We start from the raw sequence: 25,355 nt of genomic DNA, 5'->3' as shown, positions 1-25,355 counted from the left end.
ACATGAGCTAATTGTGTTAGGTTCTTTCCAGTGACTTGGTTTAAAAAAAAAAGTTTACTTATTGTTTTGTATTTTTTAGACACAGTTCTGCCGTGCAGCTCAGGCCAGCCTTTAACTGTGATGCTGCCTGCAGCATCCTTCCAGGTCATGTTCACCAATGAGGATATAATTTCTAATGACTGAAATCTTTATGGAGTTTTATTAAGTAAACCAAACCCCTTAGAGGAAAATAAAAAAACGAGGTGGGAGGCGACTCATGGTAACACACACCTTTAATCTCAGCACATGGGAGACAGAGGCAGGTGGATCTCTGTGAACTCGAGGCCGGCCTAGTCTACACCATGGGTTCCAGGACAGCCAGGAACACACAGAGAAACCCTGTCTTGAGAACAAAAAAACAAGGTGGGAGGGGAAAGTAGTAACAGGAGAAAGGTAATGCTTCTTACGGATCTGGGAGCCCCCAAACAGGCATTAACTGTGTCAGTAATGGTGAACAAAAAGTCATAGAGACAGGAGAGACATGCAGTTTATAAGCTGCGCGTCAGTCCGTCCTTTAGAGACACCCGGCTTTATGCTCGGTAAACTCCCTTTCCCACCAGTCACACTTTAACCTCTCTTCACTGTAGGCTTCCTTGGCTACTGGGCCTTCTGAACAGAAAAGTACCAAACATCGTACTGACTCTAAAACACCAAATTATGGACTCAAGGACCAGACTGTTTCCACAAAAATATATTTAATAACTTGTTATATAAAATCAAACACAAAATTTTATCAATAATTCAAACTCACTTCTAACAAGGAGTGCTTAAATTTAGGAAAACTAAACTAAATATATACATTATTCACAACACTTGTAAGCACAACTGAAGAGCTAGGAAACTCACAGAATTCTAGATTTACAGCTGAAAGTTCCATAAATTTATCGTAATCAAGTGTTTGGCACTAATTATAAACAACTATAAGCCAAAGGCAAGAAAAATGGAGAAGAATGGCCTGTTTCTAAACCTTTATGACAAATACTTCTCTAGGATAGAAAAGACAATATAAAACTTACAAGTGACCAAGAGTTCTTACTGGATCCCTGATTGTCATTTTTGGCAACTTAGCCCAGCCTGGTGCAAGGCAGTGTGTACGTGGTCAGGAAGCCTGCGTTGTGTCTCACCGGGGCCTTGCTAACTGGAGTTGTGTGCTCTGGCTCAAAGGAAGGAAGCAGTATTAGTAACAGTTGCACACGCCTTCCCCACACAGGCTAAGGCTTTGTGTTCAATGTATTGCTGAAAGGCTCTATCGCTCGCTGCAAAGGTGCCCCCTACATTAGGGAGGAGATGACCACATACTTTATATACAAGTCCATCACAATAAAGTTCCCAGCACACCCATGGGAATGGCCGATCCACCTTATTCCAGAAAGTACTTCACACCACAATTAAGTTCTCACCCTCTTCTTTTCTGCACAAAAGGGTGTATTCCATCAGAAGAAAGACCGTTTGCCAGCGCCTGGTTAGGATGCTGTTCCCTTCCTGCATCCTTTTCAAGACTATCAAAGCAGCTTCTCAATAGACAGCATTTGGAAGTGTATACCATATCAGCTCTTTAAATGATAACTTTTTTGGTTCAATAAAAGAAAAATTTTGGTAACAAAATATATGTAAAACTAGAATTTTATAATTCCAAAGAGTAAGTTGCCTTTATTAACTAAAGTACTTGTTTGCAGTCACTTACTGAAAATATGTTAAAGCTCTTACAAAACTTGGATGTGATAAAGTTAGCTTAAAAACTTCTTGCCATGCTGCTGGGCATACCACTGCTGCCTCTGCTTGCGGTTTTCCAACTCAGTGAGAAGAGCCTGTCTGTAGGCCTCGTACATCTTAACAATCTGCTCCAGTTCCTTCATGAAGAGTAACTTCAGCATTCCCTGGTATGTGTCCAGGTCAGCCAGCTGGAAGAGCTCCCACTTCAAAATGTGGTCATATCTGTCATAAAACAGTGTTCATAACATAATACATGTGCATTTACAACAATAAACTGGTACTTTTTATAGACAGTTGTATTATAAGTAAAACTAACTTTTATTTAAAAAATATTTGAGTTAGTAAAATGTGCCATTTAGATACTTTCTTTCGTTTTGAGCTGGGGACCTACACTGACCTTGACCTCCTGGGCTCAGGGTATCCTCCTGCCTTACTCTCCTCAGTGGCTGGGAACACAGGAGCATGCTAATGCACATGGCTCTAAATACACTCCTTTCCACTTCCCTCTCCTCTTAAAATTCATTTACATTTTTCTGTGTATGAATGCTCTGCCTGCATGCATGTAAGTGCACTGTGTGCATGCCTGGTGCCCAAGAAAGCTGGAGAAGACATCAGATGCCCTGGAACTGGAGTTTAGACAGTTTTAAAGTTACTATTGGTTCCTGAGAACTGAACCAGGATTCTCTGCAACAGCAGCAAGCACTCTTAACTGCCCTCTCTCCAGCCCTAAGTACAGTTTTTTTTTTTTAAATTTGAGAACTTTTTTTAACTTGAGATTTATTTTTATGTGTATGGGTGTTTTTGCCCACACGATGTGTCTGTGCACCACATGCATGCTTGGTGCCCACAAAAGCCAAAAAAGGGCACTGGATCCCCTGGCACTGGAATTTCAGACAGCGGAGAGCGGTTGTGTGGGTGCTGGGAACTGAACCTGGGTCTTCTGCAAGAGCAGCCCGTGGCCTTAAGAGCTGAGCTCTCTCTCCAGCTCCAAATACACTTATTTTTAAGGAAGGAGAAAAAACTGTTAAAACAGATGGGCAATCTTTAACCTGAAGTAATATTTAAGAATCAATTTTAATATTTGACCTGGGCAACCATTAATATCAACTGCAGACTATAGTGGTTCTGTAATTTCCAAAACCTACATCAGAGTGAATGTCCATTCTTAGAGGAATGTAAACACAGAAAGTCATGTACCTATGTTACGAAGTCATATCTCAAATCACTGCAGCAGACAAGCAAGAATTACAAACTCTAGATTTATGTTCAGTAATTACTTATATCTAATGGGTACATTTGCTATTTTATTCCAAAAGGACTATCTAATATAAATATAAATATATGGCTTCAAAAAAAAAAGATACTGAGTAGTGACTCAAGCAGCCGTCCTGGGTGCACACCAGAAAGACCAGCAGAGCCACAGGACAGCTTCGCTGGACCTCCACCTCCACTCTGGCCCTGGAGGACTGGAAACTTTAATTTAGAGTGATTTCTTTTCAGAAACCTGGGCAACCTAATTCCTTGTAAACAGGAACTGAGTTGCAAGAAGAAGCAGTTACAGCTCAAGCATTTCCCAGAACTGCTGTCATTCAGGTAGTTTAATTTACTTATGATATCCCTGAAATAAACTCAGAATTCCTAACAAAGAACTTAATCTCCAAGAGTGTTCTGCTTCGTTTCATCAGTATGCCAAGCTCTTACCTTGGTTTTTCTTTTGGGGGGGGGGGGGGATAGAGGATCATCAACTTACATGTTAATCTTATAAAAATGTCAAAGAAAACAAATATTAAACTTGCCCGCATCTAGTATTCTTATGTATCTATCGGAAATCTGCACACAAAGTAATGAGGATTCAGACATCTCTGAAGAATTCTTCCTTCTAATCAAAGAGTCAAACTTTGTAAGCTCTGATGTCCTTTCTTAAATGTTACAATAGTATAAGAAAAGCATGATACTTCTTTACTCTCCCCCCTCCCCACAAGACAGGGTTTCTCTGTGTAGCCCTGGCTGTCTTAGAACTCACTATGCAGACCCCACTGGCCCCAAACTCAGAGGTCCACCTGCCTCTGCCTCCCAAGAGCTGGGATTACAGGTCTGCACCACCACTGCCCAGCTAAGCATGGTACTTCTTCAGCCTGTTAAGATACCCCAAAGACACTGGTGCTGTGTGCTCACTTACTTCACGGGGGCTCGGGCATAAACCTGAAGCCAGTCAGGAATTTCTGCAGTATGGTAAGGATTTGCAGGGACCAGGAAGGACTGATTTCTTTCAGTTTGCTGCGGCTGGTATGTGATGGGAGGAGGCTGATCATACCGAGGGACGCTGAGAAGAAAGAATTCATATTTATTAAAACAGAAGCCCTTCACCTAGGCCAGAAATTATGGTAACTATACAGCTTTTAAGGCTTTTTAATGTGCTTTTTGGCCAAACCAACTATCTTCCAACCCCTAACAGAATTTTCTATGATAAGGGTCTGAATATTTTTTTAACTATACTGTATGGACATATACTCCATCTTTTGGAAGCTGATATGCTACTAGTGATAGATAAACACCCAAGTTAAGTGGGGTGGGGTGAATAGGGATGGGCTAGAGGCAGCTCCTATTGTAGCCTGCCTGAAACCCTGGGCCTGGGGACCGATGAAGCAAAGGTCAAGGCCTTGCTTGAGAAGATGGTTATACTCTGGGTGAAACCACGGGACAGAGGAAGTATGGTGGTCCCCCACCAGACAGTGTGTACTCAGGTGTGCAACATGGAATTGAAACAGAGGTCTTCATAGGTAAAATTCAAGAGACTTGTATGTGGATGAGTTGGTATCCCTTTGTAAGAAGGCTGATCCTATCTGGAATCTTTGGATCTATCTGGTTCTGTCTCATGATGGACCCACTCTGGTCACAACAGGACATGCATTTCTCACCTTCTGGGGAAGGAAGCTGCCCCAGCAGCAGTTAAACTGTGTGAGAGCTATGTAATTTGTTCTGGCAAAGACCTGGGAGTGTGCATTCTGGGGCAAACAACAGACTTTCTAAAGAACAAGACTAAAGAAAACATTCTGGGAGAGTTTAGTAAAGTCACAGATTTTAGAGGGTTTGGTGGACGTCATTCTCTATCATCAATCTGACGACAAAAAGACGAAGATCACAAGTCAGCAGCGTAAGCCAGACAATGACCGAGGAGTGGAAAAGTAAAACTATGGGAAGTGCAGTGAGCGGTTTGTGGTGGTTTTGAATAGGTATGGCCTCCACAGACTTACAGATTTGAGTGCTTGGTCCCACCAGGGAGCAGCACTATAGGAGGTGTGGCCTTGTTGGAGTAGGTGTGGCTTTGATGGAGGAAGTGTGTCACTAGGAGGACAAGCCCAGTGTGTCTCTCCCTCCTGCCTGCTGATCCGGATGTAGAACTCTCAGCTAGCTACCTCTCCAGCACCATGTCGTGTCTGCCTGCCACCATGCTTCCCAACATGATGATAATGGACTCTACCTCGGGACTGTAAGGTAGCCCCAATTAAATGTTTTTCTTTATAAGAGTGGCTGGGTAATATTCTCTTCACAGCAACAGGACATTGACTAAATCACAGCTGAATGGGCTGACCCTGTGGAAGAACCAGATTCAAAAGTCATGGCTAATGTGAAGTTTCATTTGTAAAAACTTGGTTACTACAAATATGGAAGAAATAGTGGAAAAGTCATTTTCTGAGTTTGGAAAGCTGGTGTGAAGAAGTTAAAGATTATGCATGTTTTCATTTTGAAAACAGAAGAGCTGCTCTTGAGGCTCTGATTGAAGTGAATGGAAAAGAAGCAGAAGGAAGGATTGAAACGTCTCAGCTAAGCCACCAGAGAAGAACGGGAAGCGTGCCAAGCTGCTGGGCCTCCAGGAGTGCTACGTATGACAATTACTCCAAATAAGATGCCGAGGCCACGGTGGGGGGAGAGGCAGACACGACTACCCTCCATATCTATCCTTTCATACCACAGCATGAAAGCTACTGCGATGATTACTGTGGTTATGATTATCACAGCTATCGTGGAGGATACAAAGATCCCTACTACGGCTATGCTGATGATTATGCAGTGAGAGGAAGAGGAGGAGGGAGAGGGTGGGGTGTTACACCATCACTAAGGGGGCCCAGGAGCACCATGTCTATGAGGTAGAACCAGCTATTCATGGGGAGTGGGTGTTGTAGAATATTATTTTAAAATATGTTACATTTGTTTATGCTGTGGAATATTTGTTTAATGATGCAAAGATGTGTTGCATTTGTTTAACTCCATGAAGCTGTGTTACTTTGCCTGTCTAAAACACCTGATTGGTCTAAAAGAGCTGAACAGCCAATAGCAAGGCAGGAGAAAGGATAGGCAGGGTTGGCAGGCAGAATAAATAGGAGAGATCTGGGGAGAGAAGATAGAGAAGCAAGAAAAGGAAGAGAGGAGGACTTCAAGGGCCAGCTATACAGCCAGCCATGGAGTAAGAAGTAAAAGAAATACAGAAATAGAGAAAGACAAAGCCCAGGGGCAAAAGGTGGATGGGATAATTTACGTTAAGAAAGTTGGCTACAAAGAAGTCAACCTAAGGCTGGGTAGTTATAATACGTCTCTGTGTGATTATTTGGAGGCTGGATGGTGGGCCCCCAAAGAGTAAAAGAGTAAGAAAACAACAACAAAGGGGCATATTTATGACCACCAAGAGACTCAACAAGTGACAGAGGGGGTCGTGTGGAACAGCAGAGAGGCCATGGTCCTTGTGGGACTCAGGACTCTGAGGGGGCAATGTAGGAGGCAAGAAAAAAAAGGAGATGGATACAACCAGCCTGACTCCAGGTGTTCTAAGGCCAACAACCAACAGAACTGGTGTTCCTAACCTAGAGATCAGCAGCTCAGCAAGGTGGTGTAACTATTCTGTTAACTATGGTTACAATAATGACGACCACAAATTTTATCAGGATATTTAGAGGCAACAGTGGAAATGGACAAGTGAAAGCCCCAAAAGATACTGGCAGGATAGGATTGGCTCTAGATCTACATTCTTCAAGACAAAACTGGCTTAACTGTTTCATCTTGAAGTAGTAGTTTGCTGCCATTTGTGCTCAGGTGAAGAAATCATTATTGTGTACATACTCCAGGCTTTTTATTTTCCTTCTTTCCATAAATGCTCTTGGACATTATTGGGCTCGCAGAGTTCCCTTATTGTGGGGTTATAATGCTTTTATTGTTCCAGGCTTCATTTTAGCTTCGAAACAATCTGTCAAATCAGAACCTTTGGTTTGGACAGTTTTACTTTTCTGGATTGGGAACAGATTTCGTAGGTATATGAAGTATGATGTAAATAAAGGTACAAGCTAGTGCTCTGCCTTAGTAGTCTTCTGAAAGGAATCTGAACAGACTTAAGGCTTTCTGTATTGGAATAAGCTATGTCTGTACAATTAGCATCCCTAGAGCAGGTCAACCATTTTTAAATTGTTACAATTTCAGACATTTTTGAAGTCTGCTCTACAAAATTTATTTGGCTTATATACCAAAGTCATGATAGTTTGTTCTTTGATGTGATTGTATTTCCAATTTCTTGTTCATGTGAGATTTTAATAAAACTCAAAAATCTAAAAAAACAAGCAACAACAACATAAACCAAGTTAAACCTTCCCTATTTTAAAACATTTCTTCTGGCTGGTAGTTATTCTTTTTAAGGACAGTTTCAAAGGTGGAAAAAAAAGCTAGTTTTAGTTTTAACCTTTATACAAGGCTTACATTATAGGCACAGATTTCTGCAAATAACTCATTATTTGCCAACATATACATTGGGAAGGTCTATAGCTTTTCTCAAAACAAAAGAGGATTGTTTTCTCCTTCCTGTTAACTGAAAAGGTGAGGTTGGGGTATATAGTGCAGCAAGACTGGGCACTGTGCCAGGTTAGGAAAGCAACTGGGAGTTACCTAGAGCCTACTTTAAATCATAGAGAATTAAAAAGGATCATGTTTCAATTAGCACTAACAGCCTGTGTAAGCTGAGCGGGGAGGAATAGTTGTACAGGACTGAACTGTTTGTTAAGGTGCAAAGTACTCAACACCTGCAGGCTACAGAGTGAATTCTGGGACACCAGACTGAGCTATTTCAGGCAAGAAGACAAAACAAATGAATCTGCCTCTAAACATAAAAGACGTGAATATAAAAAAGGTCACTGCTTGCTTAACTGGCATTAAAATAAGGTCTAGATTATACTATAGTTAACAGTCCATTTATTTTAAGATTATTTATATGTATGTCTCTGCATATACACACACACGCTCTCTCTCTCTCTCTCTCTCTCTCACACACACACACACACACACACACACGAGTGGAGTGCTTGTAGAGGCCTGAAGTGGGTGTCAGATACCCTGGAGCTAGAGTTACAGGCCACCATACAGACCCCTGACAGTGGCTCTGGGAACCAAACTCAGGACCTCTGAAAAAGCAGCAAGTGTTCATGATGACTGAGTCATTGCTCCAACTCTGTCATTTTAAAGATAACATGAAAATTGCAGTAATTATGTCTTCAACATTTTTAATAAGTGGGTCCAAAGGGAAATGGTAATTGATACCATATGCTTTGAAATCAAATATGCCTGTGTTTTGAGACAAGATCTCAATATAAAGCCCTATCTAGAACTCTCTATTTAGACCAGGCCGGCCTTAACTCCCAAGTACTAAGACTGAAGGTGTCAGTGACCATGCCCAGCCTGTGTTTTAATCACCTACAATTTGTATGAAATGTAGGAGAACTGCCTTACTGTACTTTACTTCTAACTACTGATTTGTAAAAGTGGACATAAATTCTTAACACAGATGACTTTTCCCAAGAGCTAATGGACTGATGTCTAAGTTGCAGGTTCTGCATAAAGACTGACATATAATCCAACAGTTATTAATGCTACTCTGCTGACTTTCTGAGAGGACAATCATTTGGAAAGCTTTACAAACCATCAACACGTTACAATACTATCAGGTGTGAGAAACAGAGGGCAGCCTTTTAAATCTGGCTGGAAGAGTGCTACTGTGGACAGCAGACCATACCCATGGGCTCAGTTCTTCAACAACTTCATGAAGCCACTCAATAAAGCTGGCTACATGCTACCAAATATAAATCATTGAAAAAACACTTTCAAGGTTGAGTCACTAAATATAAAAATGTAAAATGTTTAAAGCAATACATTGATAATGTTAACCCTGTTTAGAATTCTAAAACGTATTCTCATGAATTTAATGTTTCTTAAAAAAATTATGATCCATCATAACCAACAAATTGTATTAGTCAGATGACCCGAGGCAGTATCTATCAATGTGCTTATGGCATTTTACCCACTAGTTCTCAGTTCTTGCAGCTTAAACATGATTAATGCGAAATATTTGTTTCTTCACTATTAAGTTAATATAGTTTTATATGTACTTTGAAGTACAGTGTCTACTTTTCACTTACAGCAATCTCAAATGGATTAACCAAGTTTCAATTGCTCAATAGCCACACATGACAACTGGCTACAATACTAGATAGCACAAGGCTTAAAGTATTATTCAGCACAGTCCAAAGAACTGCTGGTTGTATGTACTAAGAAGCTAGACTGTTCCATTCCAACTTTTACTTCAGTAGGAAAACAACATGAAATTGTGTCAGAAGTTGACTAAAAACAGGAAGATGATGTCATGGTTTTGAAGTATATTCTGACTTACTATGAGGTGGGTCTATCTGATGGGAATTTAAGATGAAAACAAACAGGTTGATTATTAACTTTAATTTCTGGGTATCTACAACAAAAGGCTTCTGGCATCTCTTCTAGTTGGAATCTGATCACAAAGATATTTGTTTCAGGTTTCTCAGAGAGAAAATATTTTTAAAATCTTATTATTAAAATCATTCATTACTAAGATATACCTAGGATAAATATCAATTTTGAGAAATAACTACTTACAATCTCAAGCTTCAAGATGCTTATCTCTTCATAAAATGTTAGACCAAAATCTAACACGGGATTCTGTTCTCAAAACAGAAAGCCAGAAATGAATCAGCTACCTTACCTGGGAGCACAGGGGTGCCTGTATTGAGCCCTTTTATTTGTGTGATCCACATAATAGGTTCCAAATTCCGATGACTCTACGCGTTCCCATCCAGGAGGAAGCCCTTCTCGTTCAAGTGGATGGCTCCAGTGAGTTGTGTTTGTGTTGTGATCTATGTAGTACTTTCTCCCCCTCATTGTCCAGTCCACAGACCAGCCAGGGGGCAGGGGGAAATCTTCAGATCCATGGGTAGTTAAATTCCCTAAAGATGTAGCAGCAACTCTCCCAATACCTGAAGAGAAAAGAAAATGAAGCAAGCGTTCAATTATCTGTTAAAGTTTATGATTATCTCAGTATAAAATTTCCACAGCATTAGTCATTACTATTAAATTAGAAGGAGAAAGAAAACCTGGATTTTGAAACTAATATGAGTTTTGATTTGTTTGAATCTTTTGTCACCAGGGCACAGGAATACTTAAATATTTACACTACTAAAGGAAAAGTAAAAATAGGAAAAATCTCAGTCAAAATTTAAGATCTGACATCTCATCTTAAAAAAGGAAAGAGCAAAAATAAGCTTGTAAAACCATTCCCAGTTTTTATAAAACTGGGAATTAAAAGAATCTAGCTATGCCCTGGAATTAAGTAGGATTATCAAGGCAGGTCATACAGTCAACATGCCTGACCACAACTAGAATAGGAGTTAATGAAATAACACTTATAATGGCTCTTAAAAATCAAAAAGTCAAGTTTCCACTTAAGTGATGTGTTTTTAAAATATATACCATATATTTTTATCTTTGGCTAAGCAAAATGTTTAACTTTAAGGAATGGCAATAAACTCATTTTTCAACTCCTCTGAAATTATACTGACAATATGCTGAAGAGTCAGAATCCCCTTCTCAGATTAGAAGAGTTTCTTTCAATCATTTTGGTATCCATGTAAACAGCAACAACAAAAAATAATTTAGAAGAAACATTAAAATTAAGGTATGCTTGCATAGAAATGCTTCTATTCAAACTCTGAAATTCTAAAGGATAAGATATAAATGTATAATAAATATGGTTATTGGCAGGCATTTTAAAAACTGTATTCACTTAACACATAACATAATGGTCACTGCAGCACAGTCTATAGAAGGCTGAAGATGAGCCAACATTGACAGAGTAGATGATTATACTAGTGGATGCACAGGTCAGAGCACAGCGCTGGGCCGCACAGCCACACATGAAGATACTCTCTATTCTACCCTGAGAGATTAAGAGTAGAGAGACAGTCAGGCATGGTGACTCTCGCCAGTAACCCCAGCACTTGGGAGACTCTGGAAGAAAGAATGCCACAGGTCTGAGATAAGTTCTAGGCCAGCCTGGGCTAGAGAGAGGCCCTGTCTTCCACTTCTCTATCCCCCCCCCCCCAAACAAGAAGTGAAAAAGTGCAGGCAATATGCTTCCTTTTTATAGTCAAACTTAAACCAATCATGGGCCCCACCGTCCCAGCCTCCTGGTATTCACCTGTCCTTGTGAGCAATAGTTTATAGCAGAAAGGGTGGTACGTGACTTCTGATACTAAGATACAAAAGACCAGGCAGCTTCTGTCCCTGTCAAGCTCATGTGCTTCGCCTTGGACCACTCGGGAAAACCAGCTGCTTTAATGTCATAAATAGTGCATGTAATGAGGAACTGAGGACAATAAAGCCTATTGTTAACTGCTTCGGGAGTAGTCTCTAAACTATGTATCTAAGGACATGGTCGTCACAGCCCCGGTGAAACCCTCCAACTTTATGAGAGGCCCCGAGTCAGAGGCACACAGCTGAGCTGCTGCTGACATCCAACCCACCTAAACTCAAATGTTTGTTGTTACTGAGTTTAGAGTAAAACATACCAAAAAAAGATATGAGAAAAAATATGTATATGCACACATACATGTATTTATACCTATTTTCATAAAATGTTAAAATGTAACACTACAACAAAAATGAAACTGGTTATTTATGGAAGGAAGGATAATGATAGAAATGATTTTGTATCCCTGGATGGCCTCAAACTCAGAGAGAACTGCCTGCCCGGTCTCCAGAGTTCTGGGATAAAGATGGACAAATGAGTAGCATTTTATGCCATTGTAACAATCTATCTTCAGAATGAAAAAATATCTGCAAGCATGGCAACACAATGTGAATATATAAAATATCAGTATCACACAGCAACACTCAACATGCTTAAAGATGGTGAATTTTATGTTTCACATGGAGAACAATGAATTTTTTAAAGCAAAAAAAAAGTAAAAATCTAAGATCTTCATTTAAATCACCAATAATATAATGTTGGGGAATATTATTTTCAGGTGTGTAACCCTTGTTTACACTGCATTTGTTTAATTCTGTGAAGCTGTGTTACTGTGCCTGTCTAAAACACCTGGTGGTTCCAATAAAGAGATGAACGGCCAATAGCGAGGTAGGAGAAAGGATAGGCAGGGCGAGTATAAAGAAGGAGAAATCTGAGAGAAGAAAGAGGAGCAAGAGAACAGGGAGAGAAGGAAACTAGGGGTCAGCTACCCAGCCAGTCACAGAGTAAGAAAAATAAAAGCCCTGAGGCAAAAGGTAGTGTGAGTAATTTAAGAAAAGCTGGCTAGAAACAAGCCAAGCTAAGGCCAGGCATTCATAACTAAGAGTAAGCCTTCCTGTGTGATTTGAGAGATGGGTGGCTGGCCCCTCAAAAAGCCAAAAGAGTAAAACATTATACAACAGTATAAATTGATGAAACTGTTTCTAGAACGAATACCCAAATGTCTTTCCTAGATTTGTCCACTGAAAATTCTGGAAGCAATAATCCATCCAGTAGCAGCAAATCCCAATACTATGAAGCTAATCCCTAAGAAAAGGTACAACAGAGTTCCTTGAGAGCTCACTGAATCAGTGGTTGATTCTAAGTCTGACACAGAACAGGCCCAAAAGGAGTCTGAAACATCCAACCACTTGGGCACATTAAAAGACCAAAGGAGACCAATCTCATGGGATGAGGGTCCACAGGGAGCAGTTCAAACAAGTGAACTGCCAACTATAGCAATAGAGCAACTAAAATCTACACATTCATGATGAAGAAACAACTAGTCGTAGGTCTGAGCTGGCAATCACATGTGCTGAACACTCTGAAGTCTCAACTATTAAAAAGGAAAACATGGAAGTCATCTAGAGAATTCTTAATGTTCAAAGTGGAACAACTTAGACAATAAATGACTCAATGTCACACTGTAACCCAAATTATAAAATAAACACATATATGTGTGACAGAAACTACAAAATGAGAAAAGAGAAAACTTACTTAATGGAAAAATTCACATGTGTAGATACTTACAGAAGAACTGCACAGATTACATATCCCCACCCCAACAGGGAAAGCTCAATATACTTGCCCTCTTCAAAGTGCACTAGTGTTAGTGACCCCCATCCAAAAAAAGAAAAAAGGGGGTAAAAGAGTGAAGTCCAGTGGAGAAATCCTCCATAGTAATAGCACAAGGATACTGTGTACCTCTTTATACACTAGATTTTTTTCTTTCCCTTCTTCATCTCTCTTCCCTTCTCTCCTCTGTCTTCTACCTCTCAAAGTCAGTAAAATCAGCTCAATCTAATCAGGAGAAAAATATCCAATAAAAGTCATATTGAGAGGCTCTATAAAATGTCTAACATGAACTCATCAACACCATCAGAACCACAGAAAATAAAATAACTGAGAAAGTGGCAGAGGCCACAGAAGTCTACTGAGACATGAATGGATCTTGGAACAGAAAGTGGATATTAATGAAAACCTAGTTAAACCTTGGAACAAATCTTGGAATTAAAAGAGTTATCTATTAGGTCACGAAGATGCCCCATTTAAAAAAAAATTCATTACTTGCCTTTGGAAGTGGCTGGGGTACCACTTCATTACTCTGAAAAATAGTAAATAAAAGGAAAGATCTAGTGTTTACCCCATCTTTCCTACATGAATAACCATCAAAGTACTTATAAAAAAAACATACTCTTTTAGAACTCCAACCAATAAATCGGAAGAAATGATAGTTTGTACAAAAAGGATCACTACTGACTTCCGAAACCAACAGGTAAGTTTGGTGGAGTCCTTCCTGGTGAGTAAACCAGGCTGACATGGAGACCATGGCCTAACTTAACATCACAAAGAGAGAAACCAGTCTTAACACATGGAGTACAGGCACACAATACCACATCCACAATGAACTCCAGCAGAGACTCATTACCATTCCACATGAGGTTCCAGAGTTCTCTTACCAAATACCACAGTGTAAGAGCAAATGATGAACATTACTAACCATATCATTTTAACAACAAAATATCAATTACACTCTTCAAAGCAAAACAAGCAAGCCACCAATTTTAATCAGTATGGAAAAAAAGAACTTCAGCTTCTGAGCTACAACTTTAAAAAAAAAAAAATCAGTCTTTCATAATTTAAATTACTGCCAGAAAATAGTAACTGACATTTATTCGTAAATAAACAGCTTCTACTTGTATGGCTGCACTGTACAAATATGCTCCATTAAATATAAATAAACTAAGCATTCACAAGCTAAGAACAGGATTTTCCAGGAAGGATTAACAAATACTCTTGTCTTTATGAAGCTTCACCGGGTATGCCTTCAAAAACCTTACCAACCAGGAAGCTGCCTAAGACTTAACATGTGTAAATCTTAAAAATTCTGGTTTCCAAATTCGGTACCTAAAGATAGTAAAATGGATTCTGGAATGCTGAGTTCCATAAGTAACAGATACCAAATACTACATTCTGTGTCATATTAGGATGCTGAGAAAGGGCTTTCAGGACTGAACTAAGACAATTGCTGCTTCTCTTGCTCACAAAGATAAAGCTGTATCAGCTTCCACAAGGTGATTCTAGTTTACTAAATGCTAGCACATTTACTTGAATAAATACAAATTCAGTACTTTAAAATAAACTCTGATAATAAACTTTCAGTTTAATTTCTTATTTTTATTTCTTTAGTATCTTTAAAACCTTATAAAAACAAGTTTAGAACAAACTAATCAATTCTGCTAGACTGGCCAGTCAGCAAGGTTCAGAGATCCATTGGTCTCTGAGGGTAAAAATACTTCCTACTAAGCCCTAAGTTTGATTCCCAGGACCCACAAGGTGGAAGGAGAGAATCAATTCCTGCAAGTTTGTACACACACGTAAGTACACACACATGTATGTACACAAACACACAAACACACACACACACATTGTATTGGCTAGTTTTATGTCACCTTGACACAAGCTAGAGTCATCAGAAAGGAGGGAGTCTCAGTTGAAAAAATGCCTCTATAAGACTCGGCCGTCAGCAAGCCTGTAGGGCATTTTCTTACTGATTGATGGCGGAGGTCTCAGCCCAGTATGGGTGGTACCATCCCTGGGCTGGTGGTCTTGAGTTCTATAAGAAAGCAGGTTGAGCCAGACATGCAGCAGTCTTCCATGGCCTCTACATCAGCTCCCTCTCCACGTTTCTGTCCTTTGAGTTCCTGTTCTCACTTCCTTTGACAATGATATAAAATTGTAAGCCAAATAATCCTTTCCTCCCCAGGTTGCTTTGATCATGGTATTTTATCATATCAAAGTAACCCAAACTAAGAAAGATGTAATTTTAAAAATTAGCCACTCAGTGTTGGTACACACCTTTAACCCCAGCACTTGGGAGGCCAGCCTCATCTACATAGCGAGTTCCAGAGCAGCCAGAACTACACACAGAAAATCCCTGTCTTGAAAAACAAAAACAAACAAGAAAGGCATTTTTTTTTTAACACAAGAGACTCAGAATGGAAGGAAGTCTACTGACAGTAAAAGCAGATGTTGGTTAAAACCGAAAATCAAATCTTTTTTATTTTTCAACAGTGTTTCTCTGTGTAGCCCTGGCTGTCTTGAAACTCACTCTGCAGACCCGGTTGTCCTCGAACTCACAGAAATCTGCCTCCCAAGTGCTGGGATGAAAGGTCCACACCACCACCACCACCCAGTTACTTTTAAGATAACATTCCATTTGGAAAAATGCCCAATTAACTTGTACTTTCTTTGTATGTGGATTGTGTATATAGTATGCATACAATACTGCGGTTGTGTACATGTGCACACAGGTACACGTTCATGTTGTGAGGCTTAGATCAGGGGCCTTTTCTTCACCTGCTCTCTAAACTTATTTTTGGAGACAGTGTCTCTCAGTGATCTGAAGCTCATGGCTTCAGCTAGGCTGGTTGGCCAATGAGCTTCAGGGATCCATGTATCTCTGCCTCAACCCCACCATTCCTGGCAAGGCTCTAGCGATGGGACTCAGGTCCGCATGCGTGCTCAGCTGACAGTGTAGGGACTGAGATATCTCCCAGACCTTATACTTTTTGTGACTGGGAAATTGTTTTAAAATCTGCCTTCAAGCCGGGCGGTGGTGGCGCACGCCTTTAATCCCAGCACTCGGGAGGCAGAGGCAGGCGGATCTCTGTGAGTTCGAGACCAGCCTGGTCTACAAGAGCTAGCTCCAGGACAGGCTCTAAAGCTGCAGAGAAACCCTGTCTCTAAAAACCAAAAAATAAAAATTAAAATCTGCCTTCATCACAAAAACAATGTCTGACTGTGCCTAGGAGAGACTGGAAGAAATTTCATTTATAGTATTTCCTCAATGGTATTTTACAAATCAGAATTTTAAAGTGAGATTTTAACTTGGTATTTCATTTCTTCATATTTAAAAGACAGAAAGTTAGCCGGGCAGTGGTGGCATATACCTTCAATCTCAGCACTCGGGAAGCAGAGGCAGGTGGATCTCTGTGAGGACAGCCTAGCCTCCACAGTAAGTTCCAGGACAGGCTCCAAAGTTGCACAGAGAAACCCTGTCTCAAAAAACCAACCAACCAACCAACCAACCAACCAACCAACCAACCAACCAACCAAGAAAATAACATATAGAAAGCTAAGGATAGAACAATTACAGGTAGAGTATCCCTTATTCTGATGTTTGTGACAATGGAGTTTTGGATTTTGGAATTGGTGTAGAATAATATCCTGGACATAGCCCCGTGTCTGAACATCAAATTCATGTAGTTTTTCCTCTTATAAAAGCAGTCTGAAGATAATTTCACTAGTATTTTCTGTGCAGCTGTCATTTTGGCAATGAACTATGAGGGCTTACTCCTGTAATTCCAGCATTAGGAAGCCAGAGGCAGGAGGATCATTCAAACTAACAAGTTTGAAGCTAGTTTGGGCTACATAGTAAATTCCAGACTAGCCTGGGCTATACAGTGAGACTGTGTCTTAAAACACCTACATGAATGCACACGCAAAACTATTTTTAAAAAAACTGCCTCGGTATAGTGTCATGTTCATGCTCAAAAACCTTTGACTTCTGGAGCGCTTCAGGGGTCAGACCTCTGGAACTGGACATTCCATCGGTTTGAGCTATCACTGACGCTGCCATACACATATGGGAAAGTGAGTGCAAGGAACTCAACAAATCAGCTAGTCCCATGGTTCTCAACCCTTTGGGGTCGAATATCCCTTTCACAGGAATCACCTAAGACCATCGAAAACATACGAATTTATATTACGATTCATAACAGTAGCAAAATTACAGCAATGAAGTAGCAAAGAAGTACTTTATGGTTGGAGTCACCACAACATGAGGAACTATATTAGAAAGGTCGCAGCATTGGGAAGGTTGAGAAGCGCGGGTCTACACTAACAATAAACACAGCTGTTATTTCTGCTCTCCTTCAGCTGGCAAACTTTGTCATCAGTCTCCAGATCTGAAACCTCGGAGCTTGCTTCATTTCCTTTATTAGTACATCCTGTGTACCAGGGTGCTTTGCTAACCATATCTGACTCTTCTTTTTCCCTGATCTCTCTAGCCCTATTAGGGGCCCTGTTCTATGAATTTGGGTGTGTCCCACTTTCCTTTGTCCCTTCCAATGTCTTCAAGCAGGGCCTCATTAATTTGCTTTAAAATATTAAGCACTGGGGACTAGAGAGATAGCTCAGAGGTTAACGGCACTTGCTGGTCTTGCAGAAGATTTGGGTTCTGTTCCAGGGTCCCACGTGGCAGCTGACAACCACATATAACTCCACTTCTAGAGGATCTGATGCTCTTTTAGATCTTGAGGGCAGCGAACCGCTTGCATGCCTAGTGCCTGCAGAGGCCAGAAGAGGGTATCAAATCCCCCCAAACTAGAGTTAAAGGACTGTGAGCTGCCATGTGGGTACCAGCAAATGAATCCCGTCCTCTGGAAGAGCAGCCAGTACTTTTAACCACTGAGGCACCTCCCCAGACATTTGACCTTGAAATGTGTACCGGTTTCTTTGTTTCAAGTCTCAGCTTTCTGTTGGGCCACAAATCTCCATTTCCCCCTTACATCATATTTCTAAAAATAGTTAAGAATAAAGTCTCCTAAATGTAAACCCACCCCACTCTATTTGCAATGGGTATTTTCAACTTTCTACCTAACATGTCTTTCTTCTACCCTGTTAATGTCAAGTCCAAGCTCAAAGGCTACTTCAAGTTCTATCTGCTCCTTGGAGCACGTATTCCTGGAAGATTCCAGTTACACCATCTTTCTTCTGACTGCCTCTAACGGTTAATACTACAAAGTACAGCCACTAATTGTTCCGGGACTACTGTGTATATGCTGGTTTTGTTTCCCTAAATAAGGTATCCCAAGAGGATCAAGAAAATGCTAGACACATAATTAATATTAAATGAAGATAATTTTCCTATGGCTAAAACAGTTGTATTCCAAATTGTTGAGTAAGTTTATTAGAAATGTGGCTGTTAAAAAGCCAATCAGCCTCACACATTCATCTTTATCCTGCCAAATTTAGAGCCTACAATTTACTAGGTGGGAAAAGTTTTCTTTTTAGCTTGCACCACTTGATCTACAGTAATGAGCACTCTAGGAATCAAGTGGAGCTGCCACATCCCTCAACTCCTGGAGGAGCATCTACAGGTCAGAGGGAAACAAAGTGCAGCTCCGCATCACACAGTATTTCCCCGCCTGTCACAGGACGGCATGTTTTACACATAATTAGCCATATGGTGAGCCTTCTGACCAACCTGAGAAACAGTTATTGACTACAAAATTAGGTTTGGAGAAACAGCGCTAGATCACTAAGCGTGCAATTGCCCACACTGTGTATACCTAGCACAGTCGATTCCGCCTCCCTTTTCCTTTCCAAGGTTTAAGATCAATTTGCCTACAGACTTACCTTTCTCACTCTACCAAATCTAAATCTAATTTCAATCTAACTAGAGACATTAAGTTTTTCATGTATTTAAGCCCAAAGTGTTAACAGTCAAGATGGTCATGAGATAAGCACCAAGTTTAATATAGTCAACAGAAACAGAATTCTGCCATTCATTGTAGGCTAAAAACCACTAGCAAGCAAGCAGAAGCAAGAATGGCAAAATGGAATTTTTTTTTTCTTTCCAAGAAAACCCATGGGAAATCACCTTTTAAGTTAAAATATCAGTAAGTATAAACCAATGTGTTATTTATGATGTCGGGTTACCTGAAGTGTGCCTCCCCTGATTCAGTGGCATTCTCTGGAAGAGATCATGGTTGCAGTCATAGTATCTGTGGTCTTCTGGGGCACGGTCTCCAAGTGGCCGCCTTCTCTGACTATCAAAAAAGCTATCTGAATAAAAGTATCGGGAACCAGAGTCTCCATTTTCAACAGCAAAATTAACTTCTGTTAAAAACGACTGTGATGAGCCGTACTCTCGTGGAACATCTGCCAGGCTCCTGACAAGGTAGGAGGAAGGGGCAGACAGTCTGTTGCTTTCTCTCCTCAGTACTTCGTGGGGTGTCCTTTGAATTGGAGTTCTCAGAAAACTCTGGTTTCTTGAAACTACTCCATCTCCAGAAGCTGAGAAAGCATTAGAGCTTGAATCTGGAAGACAGATGTCAGTCCGTCTTGGGATTGTTGGACCATGCCGGATGAACGAAGGCATGAGATCTGCAATCAAACAAAGAATAAAATCACCATTTCAGTAAATAAGTACTCTTATAAAGTTATTTGTTTATATCAAAATAACAAGGTCTTTGGAAAACAAATTTAAATTTTAAGCCAATATGTGTACTATTTTCCCAAGCAAATAAATTTATAATCTGCATTAATGTGCTATGTGTAAGCTCTGCTACAACTGAGCTGATGTTGTATATTGCCATACATAATATGATACAACGTCAGTAAGACTGAAAATAATCTAACAAATCAATGCAGTCACCAGCATCACATATGACTACAGTTTGGTTTTCATCTGATTTTAGTATAGCCAAGAATCTTTCTTCATGCAAACAAAGTTTCATTACAATAAAAAATGCTCCTCTAAAACAAGGCAGATTTCTTTTAAAAGATTTTTAAATTAATAGTTTTGTCTTTCTATTCTCAGAATTACCCAGTTCTAGGTACAGTTATCAAAACTAGAAAGCAAAACCGTTCAGTGTGGAAACTGAAAAATAAAATCAAGTTACAAAGATGCACATAAATGTTCAATCCACGGAGAAACAATGAGCCTGGAATACGGCTCCTTTCAGAACAGAGAACTAAAAACAAGATAATGGATTGCTGAAAACAAAATTAGCAATTGAACATCTTAGATTTCCTTAGATAGAAAGCAAATGCCTTAACAACAGGAGGAAATCTGGATATGGAGCACGTTTTCTGAATTCATTAAGTAGACAATACTGGAAGGTGCCAGAAGCTAACACTAGACTATCCTAACATTGGAATAATTAACAGTCGATGACAGAAACTGTATCGAGTATTCACTGAAAGATTCAAAAACTCAACATGTTGCATGATTTCAAGAAATGTTTAATAAACTTTATTTGCGGCAAAAAGCAAGCTAAAAAGAAAAACAAGTGATTACAAATAAAGTTTCAAGTTACTGGACATACCCACCCGACCAACTTTGTAGTCAAGCACTACAATTACTAACATAACCTGGAAGGCTCCACACATGGTCACAATGAAAAAATAATGCTATCCACCCCTTTCTCCGTGATCTTGGGCAAATACTATGAACCTCTGTTTAGAGCTTTCCCAATTACAATATGAGGTAATGCTTAATTTAAGTCACACGGTTACTACCAGCTTCCAAGAAGGAAATGTACGTTACTAACACAAGGGGCCCAGCTCCTAGAATGAGAACCAAAGGATTAGCCCCTTCTCTTCTAAGTTCCAAATCCACACAAATCTTAAAAAGAAAACCAAGACGTTCAAGTTGAAAAGTTCAGAGTCAACTACTGGAAACGGAGAAAAGCTAGAGGAGGAGACGGAACATACCCTAGAGAGAGAAGGGAAGAAAGTTAGCAACCTGCCTGCTACGGCAGAAATTATTCTGAGTACTTTGCTTTTTGGGAATTTTAGGTGCAAAACCTACTCCGAATACTTCGGTGGTGGGGCTGCTCTGAGACAGGAGGCGGCTCTGGACAGCGGCTGCAAGTCTGGGTCCCGCCGCAGGGCAAAGGAGACCAGCCTAGAGTTTGGGCTACTTGGGCGAGGGCGACTGTAGCCACGACGGTCGCAGACCCTGGGAACGCCCCGACGTACCCAGAGGAGCACTTTTTATTCCTCCTACAACAGGCACAGCCGTGCATTCCCTAGAGTCCGTCTTCCAGCACCACCCGCTAGGTCCCCCCCGCCCGTCACCGCCCCGCGACACTCACTCCGCAGCAGGGGCGACGTCTCCTTCTTCACGTACTTGCCCTGCACCTCGGCCGGCTTGGACACCTCGTTTTTGGTTTTCTTGCGGGACAGCATCCTCGCAGACGACGCCCGCCCCGCCGCCGCCGCTGCCCCGGCAGCCTCGCTAGGGCCGCGCGCTCGCCGCCCGCCGCCGTCTCCCGGGCCGGCGCCGCCTCCGCCTCGGCTCTCCGCCGCCCGCGCCCGCCCGCAAGCTCCGCCGCATGTTGGCGGCGCTCAGCGCGCCCGCCGCCGCTCACTCGCAGGGCAGCTCCTCCCGGGAAGTCAACCGGCTCCGCGACACCGCCGGGGGCCGCCCGCCAGGGCCATGGTCCGCCCGCCGCCGGGAGCCGCTACCGCTGCGGCCGCCGCCTACGTCCGGTAAACTTTCCCCGCGCCGCTGGGAATGCCGGGAAAGCCGACGCCGCGCCAGCCGCCCCTCCCCCGCCGGGCGCGGACGCGGGCGCGGCTGCGTGCGGGGACTCGTGGCGGGCGGCTAACGGGTTGGGGTTGGCGACCACGGCGGCCACAGCGCGGCTGCGCGGGGCGGCTTCCGCCGTTCGGGAGCCCGAGTCCAGGCCTGTCGGGACCCGCTGGGCCGCGCAGCCGTGGTTGCCCTGACCTGACCGCTCCCTGCGTCCTGGGCACCGAGGGAAGACGGCCCTCGAGTGTCCCGGGCTGGCGGGGACGCGGGACGCCCGACTTCCAGGGCCTTCTGGTGACAGCGTGAGGACTATGTAAACTGAGTCTCTTCTCCCACCCCCCACACATACCTCTTTCTTCCCTCTATTTCCCCTGCCCCGGTTTTCGTATTAAAAAGACAAAACAAACGGGAAGATGGAGCTTCTACAACTCCTAAGATAAAATTGACGTCGATATATAGTTATCTCTTCATTTTAATAGAATACTTACTAACCACGTGTTTTCTCTTGCAGTTCAGTCCTGAGGCCTTTTGAGCACCAGCGTTCAGAACTGGGAGTTTTCTAATACAGCAGATTCTACTTTTGTTCTCTATAACGCGGTCAGGTACACAGAATAACCCTTGGAAAATAAGATGGGACTCATCCCCCTTGACCCAAGTAAGGCCTTAATAATAAAGAGAATGTTTTCCCTGGTGCATAAAACAGAAACAAAGCATTAATCACATAACAAAAGCATATGGTTTCCTTACATGCGACACCAAAACTGGTCAGATTTTATTTAGCCACACACAAAGACAGACACTAGTCTGTCTCCGTGTTTTCATGAAACGTTTTTGTTACTGTTTTAGGTGTCTGATGTGACAATAAAAGTCTCTGCTGTTACAGGGAAGAGAGATGACAGAATAAGACTTGTAGAACATAATGGGTTGGATCGTGAGCGCTGAGGTAAGCATAAAAAAGTAAGATCTCACAGTTTTGGAAAACGTGACAGAGTAACACAGCTCGTGAGAAGCTGATGTTGGAATTAACTTGCCAGGCAGCTATCTGGAGTGAGACTTCCTGGGAGAACAGCAAATGCAAAGTTTTTGCACGTAGTCACGTCTCCCGGCCAACCATAGGAACAGTAAGAGGGCCCATGTAGCTGGGGCAGAGGGAAATGAAGTCCCACAGTAAGCGGCCATGCCCCTAGGCCTTTGGAGTAGAGGAGTGATGTGTTTAATATTTTAGTGCAATCATCTGGATGCCGTGTCGAGTAGACAGAATGGAAATAGAGTTTCAAAAGCAAGGAGGAGAATCAAAACTATTGCTAGCATGCATCTGGATAAAGCAGCAGGAAAGCAGTAACAGTATTTTGTCTAGAATACATCTTAGAGACAAAACAGGCTTTCCTGACACGTTGATTATGGAATAAGAGTAAGGAATAAAGGATTTCTCCTTGTGTAAACCTTAGTGAGCCAAATGGAGTTGAGTCGAGCAGACTGTTCTCTGAAAGGAAGGAATGCAGTTGGGTGTTCCTGTGCGTCAGGTAAGTGCCAGAACTGAAGTGTTGGTAATGTGTGAGTAGAAGAGGGGCCACGATGAGCCATAAGGCAGAGGGTTTAGTTACCCGAAGGATTGGAGGATGGGAGGCAAATGAGAGAAGAATTCCCATAGAATTCCCAAGGCTGACCTCAGAGGAGCGTAAAACTGTGTTGTTGGGATCTTATTAATAAAGAGAGTTCTTTATACCCAGGGCTTTCCAGAGAATGGAATAAAGGATGCTTTCTCCACTCAGGAAGGGAGGAATTGTAGGGTTTTGTAGCTGGATGGGAATTTTGAAATCAGCTATGCTAATCTCATGAAAAAATAATGTGTGATGTCTTCGATCTCCTTCCTGTTTGGTGGCAGAACTTAATTGGTCACTTTTCCCGTACTGTGACCAAATGCCTGCCAAAAACAATATAAAGGAGACTGGAGCTTATGGTTTTAAAAGGTTTAGACCATGGTTACTTGGCTTCGTGTTTCTGGGCCAGTTGGGCACATCCTCACTCACTGCATGACCGGAAACACAGAAATTGGAAGGCATACTTATATACTTAAGACAACTTACTTCCATGAGTCTGTGCCACTATTGCCTAGTTCTTTAAGCTTGGTGAGTGCTGAGTTTCTAGACCCTTTCAAAATTGCTCCACTACCTGGAGACAAAGCCTAAAGCCAGGTGCAGTGAGCAAACCTGGAAGCAATCTCAATACTTAAGGGGTTGGCAGGAGGAACAAGATTTCAAAGTCAGCATCTGAAGCATAGATCCAAGTTAGCTAATGAGAGCCTATCTCAACAGATCAAAACAACAAAACAAAAAAGCAGTGAGCCTGGGGAGAACATTTCCTGTTTAACCATAACAAGTATCAGAACTGGAATTTTGTATTCCCATCTTGGGCCATTTTCCTGCTGTAGTACATTGAAAACCTCACCAATCTGAGTCCAGATGATACCTTACACAGTTGTTTTGAAAGCCATCCACATTCCCTACAAAGCATTCCCTTTTCCAAAGCCATTCAATTCTTTGAATTACAGCAGAGAAAAGGCCTCAATTAGGTGATTTTTGAGACCTGTAATTTTTTTTTTTTTTTACCAAGGAGGGTGTGTTCCAGAATCAACAGTCTATTGGCTGCAGTAGCAGTGCATAGTAAATAGATGAGCTTTGAACCCAGATCCCGAAATCCACAGGCTTCGAATTCACATCAGTGTTAGAAAAATACCCAGATCCCTGGGAATGCTCTTGAAGCAACTAGGATTGGCAGTTCCAGTTCTTCAGACAGAGCTGCTGATAACGCTAGTACTATGTTCCCTAACAGAGGCATTTTCCCATCGGAATTGAATTCTTGGTAGAAAAATGGCAGTTGGGGAACTGTATCTTATTAGCAACCATTTGGTTTAGGACTAAAATGTTGGATTAGAAAATGAAACAATTTAACTATTTGATTTGTAAAAGTTTGTAATGTTTTTAGCTTAACACTTTGTGCCACATATGAAAAGGCAAAATATATATTTTATAGGAAAATAGGTATATAGATTGTTCTTTTACAAAGTTTTTACTGTTTTCATGAAGATTTACTAAAGTATTAAATGTGAATGTTCTAGAAAATAAAACTTACATTACAACTTGTTGCTCTCAAGATCTCAAGTTCTTTATGCTATTTGTATTTCCTTTTACAAGAGGCAAATAAAAATTAAATGGGCAAGAAGAAAGATAGCTCCGTGATAAAGAGCATTTGTTGCTCTGAAGAGATCCTAGATTCAATTCCCAGGCAACTACAGTTCAAAGAGATTGGACGCTCTCTTCTGTCCTTCCTGAGCACTGCACACAGGTGGTGCAGACACTTGCAGGGGAAACACCCATATACATAATAAATACAGAATACAACTGTTAACATACAAACTCATGTGTAAAT

At 41.4% G+C, this 25,355-nt stretch overlaps 1 protein-coding gene, 1 long non-coding RNA gene and 1 pseudogene across 4 annotated transcripts; 2 read left to right on the top strand and 1 right to left on the bottom strand.

Moving 5' to 3' along the window:
- Positions 1 to 717: 717 nt before the first annotated feature.
- Positions 718 to 21,649, bottom strand: Sav1 (salvador family WW domain containing protein 1). The gene is made up of 5 exons (XM_038337125.1): positions 21,487 to 21,649; positions 19,325 to 19,771; positions 9,800 to 10,070; positions 3,932 to 4,075; positions 718 to 1,974 (listed from the first exon to the last, which is right to left on the bottom strand). Exons 1-5 carry the CDS (start codon positions 21,578 to 21,580, stop codon positions 1,767 to 1,769), a joined length of 1,164 nt encoding a protein of 387 aa, XP_038193053.1. The 5' UTR covers positions 21,581 to 21,649; the 3' UTR covers positions 718 to 1,766.
- LOC119818768 lies at positions 4,165 to 5,904 on the top strand (annotated as a pseudogene).
- Positions 21,650 to 21,985: 336 nt separating the features above from the next.
- Positions 21,986 to 25,079, top strand: LOC119819139. 3 transcript variants are annotated; one of them, XR_005286229.1, is made up of 4 exons: positions 21,986 to 22,528; positions 22,773 to 22,869; positions 23,375 to 23,449; positions 24,540 to 25,079. It is a non-coding gene; the product is annotated as an uncharacterized LOC119819139 (long non-coding RNA). The 3 variants fall into 3 exon arrangements; XR_005286228.1 differs by having other exon boundaries at positions 21,986 to 22,869; XR_005286227.1 differs by having other exon boundaries at positions 21,986 to 23,449.
- Positions 25,080 to 25,355: the final 276 nt, after the last annotated feature.

The sequence above is a fragment of the Arvicola amphibius genome, chromosome 7, assembly GCF_903992535.2.
Source record: "Arvicola amphibius chromosome 7, mArvAmp1.2, whole genome shotgun sequence".
Lineage (NCBI taxonomy): Eukaryota > Metazoa > Chordata > Mammalia > Rodentia > Cricetidae > Arvicola > Arvicola amphibius.
Note: the sequence above shows the minus strand (reverse complement) of the source record. Positions and strands in the feature narration are given on the sequence as shown.

Coding starts and splice junctions, on each gene's coding strand:
- Sav1 (XM_038337125.1), bottom strand. CDS start 21,580: ATGCTGTCCCGCAAGAAAACCAAAAACGAGGTGTCCAAGCCGGCCGAG. Junction 19,772..21,486: donor GACGTCGCCCCTGCTGCGGA/GTGAGTGTCGCG, acceptor GTTTGATTGCAG/ATCTCATGCCTTCGTTCATC. Junction 4,076..9,799: donor AGGCACCCCTGTGCTCCCAG/GTAAGGTAGCTG, acceptor CTTTCTTCTCAG/CGTCCCTCGGTATGATCAGC.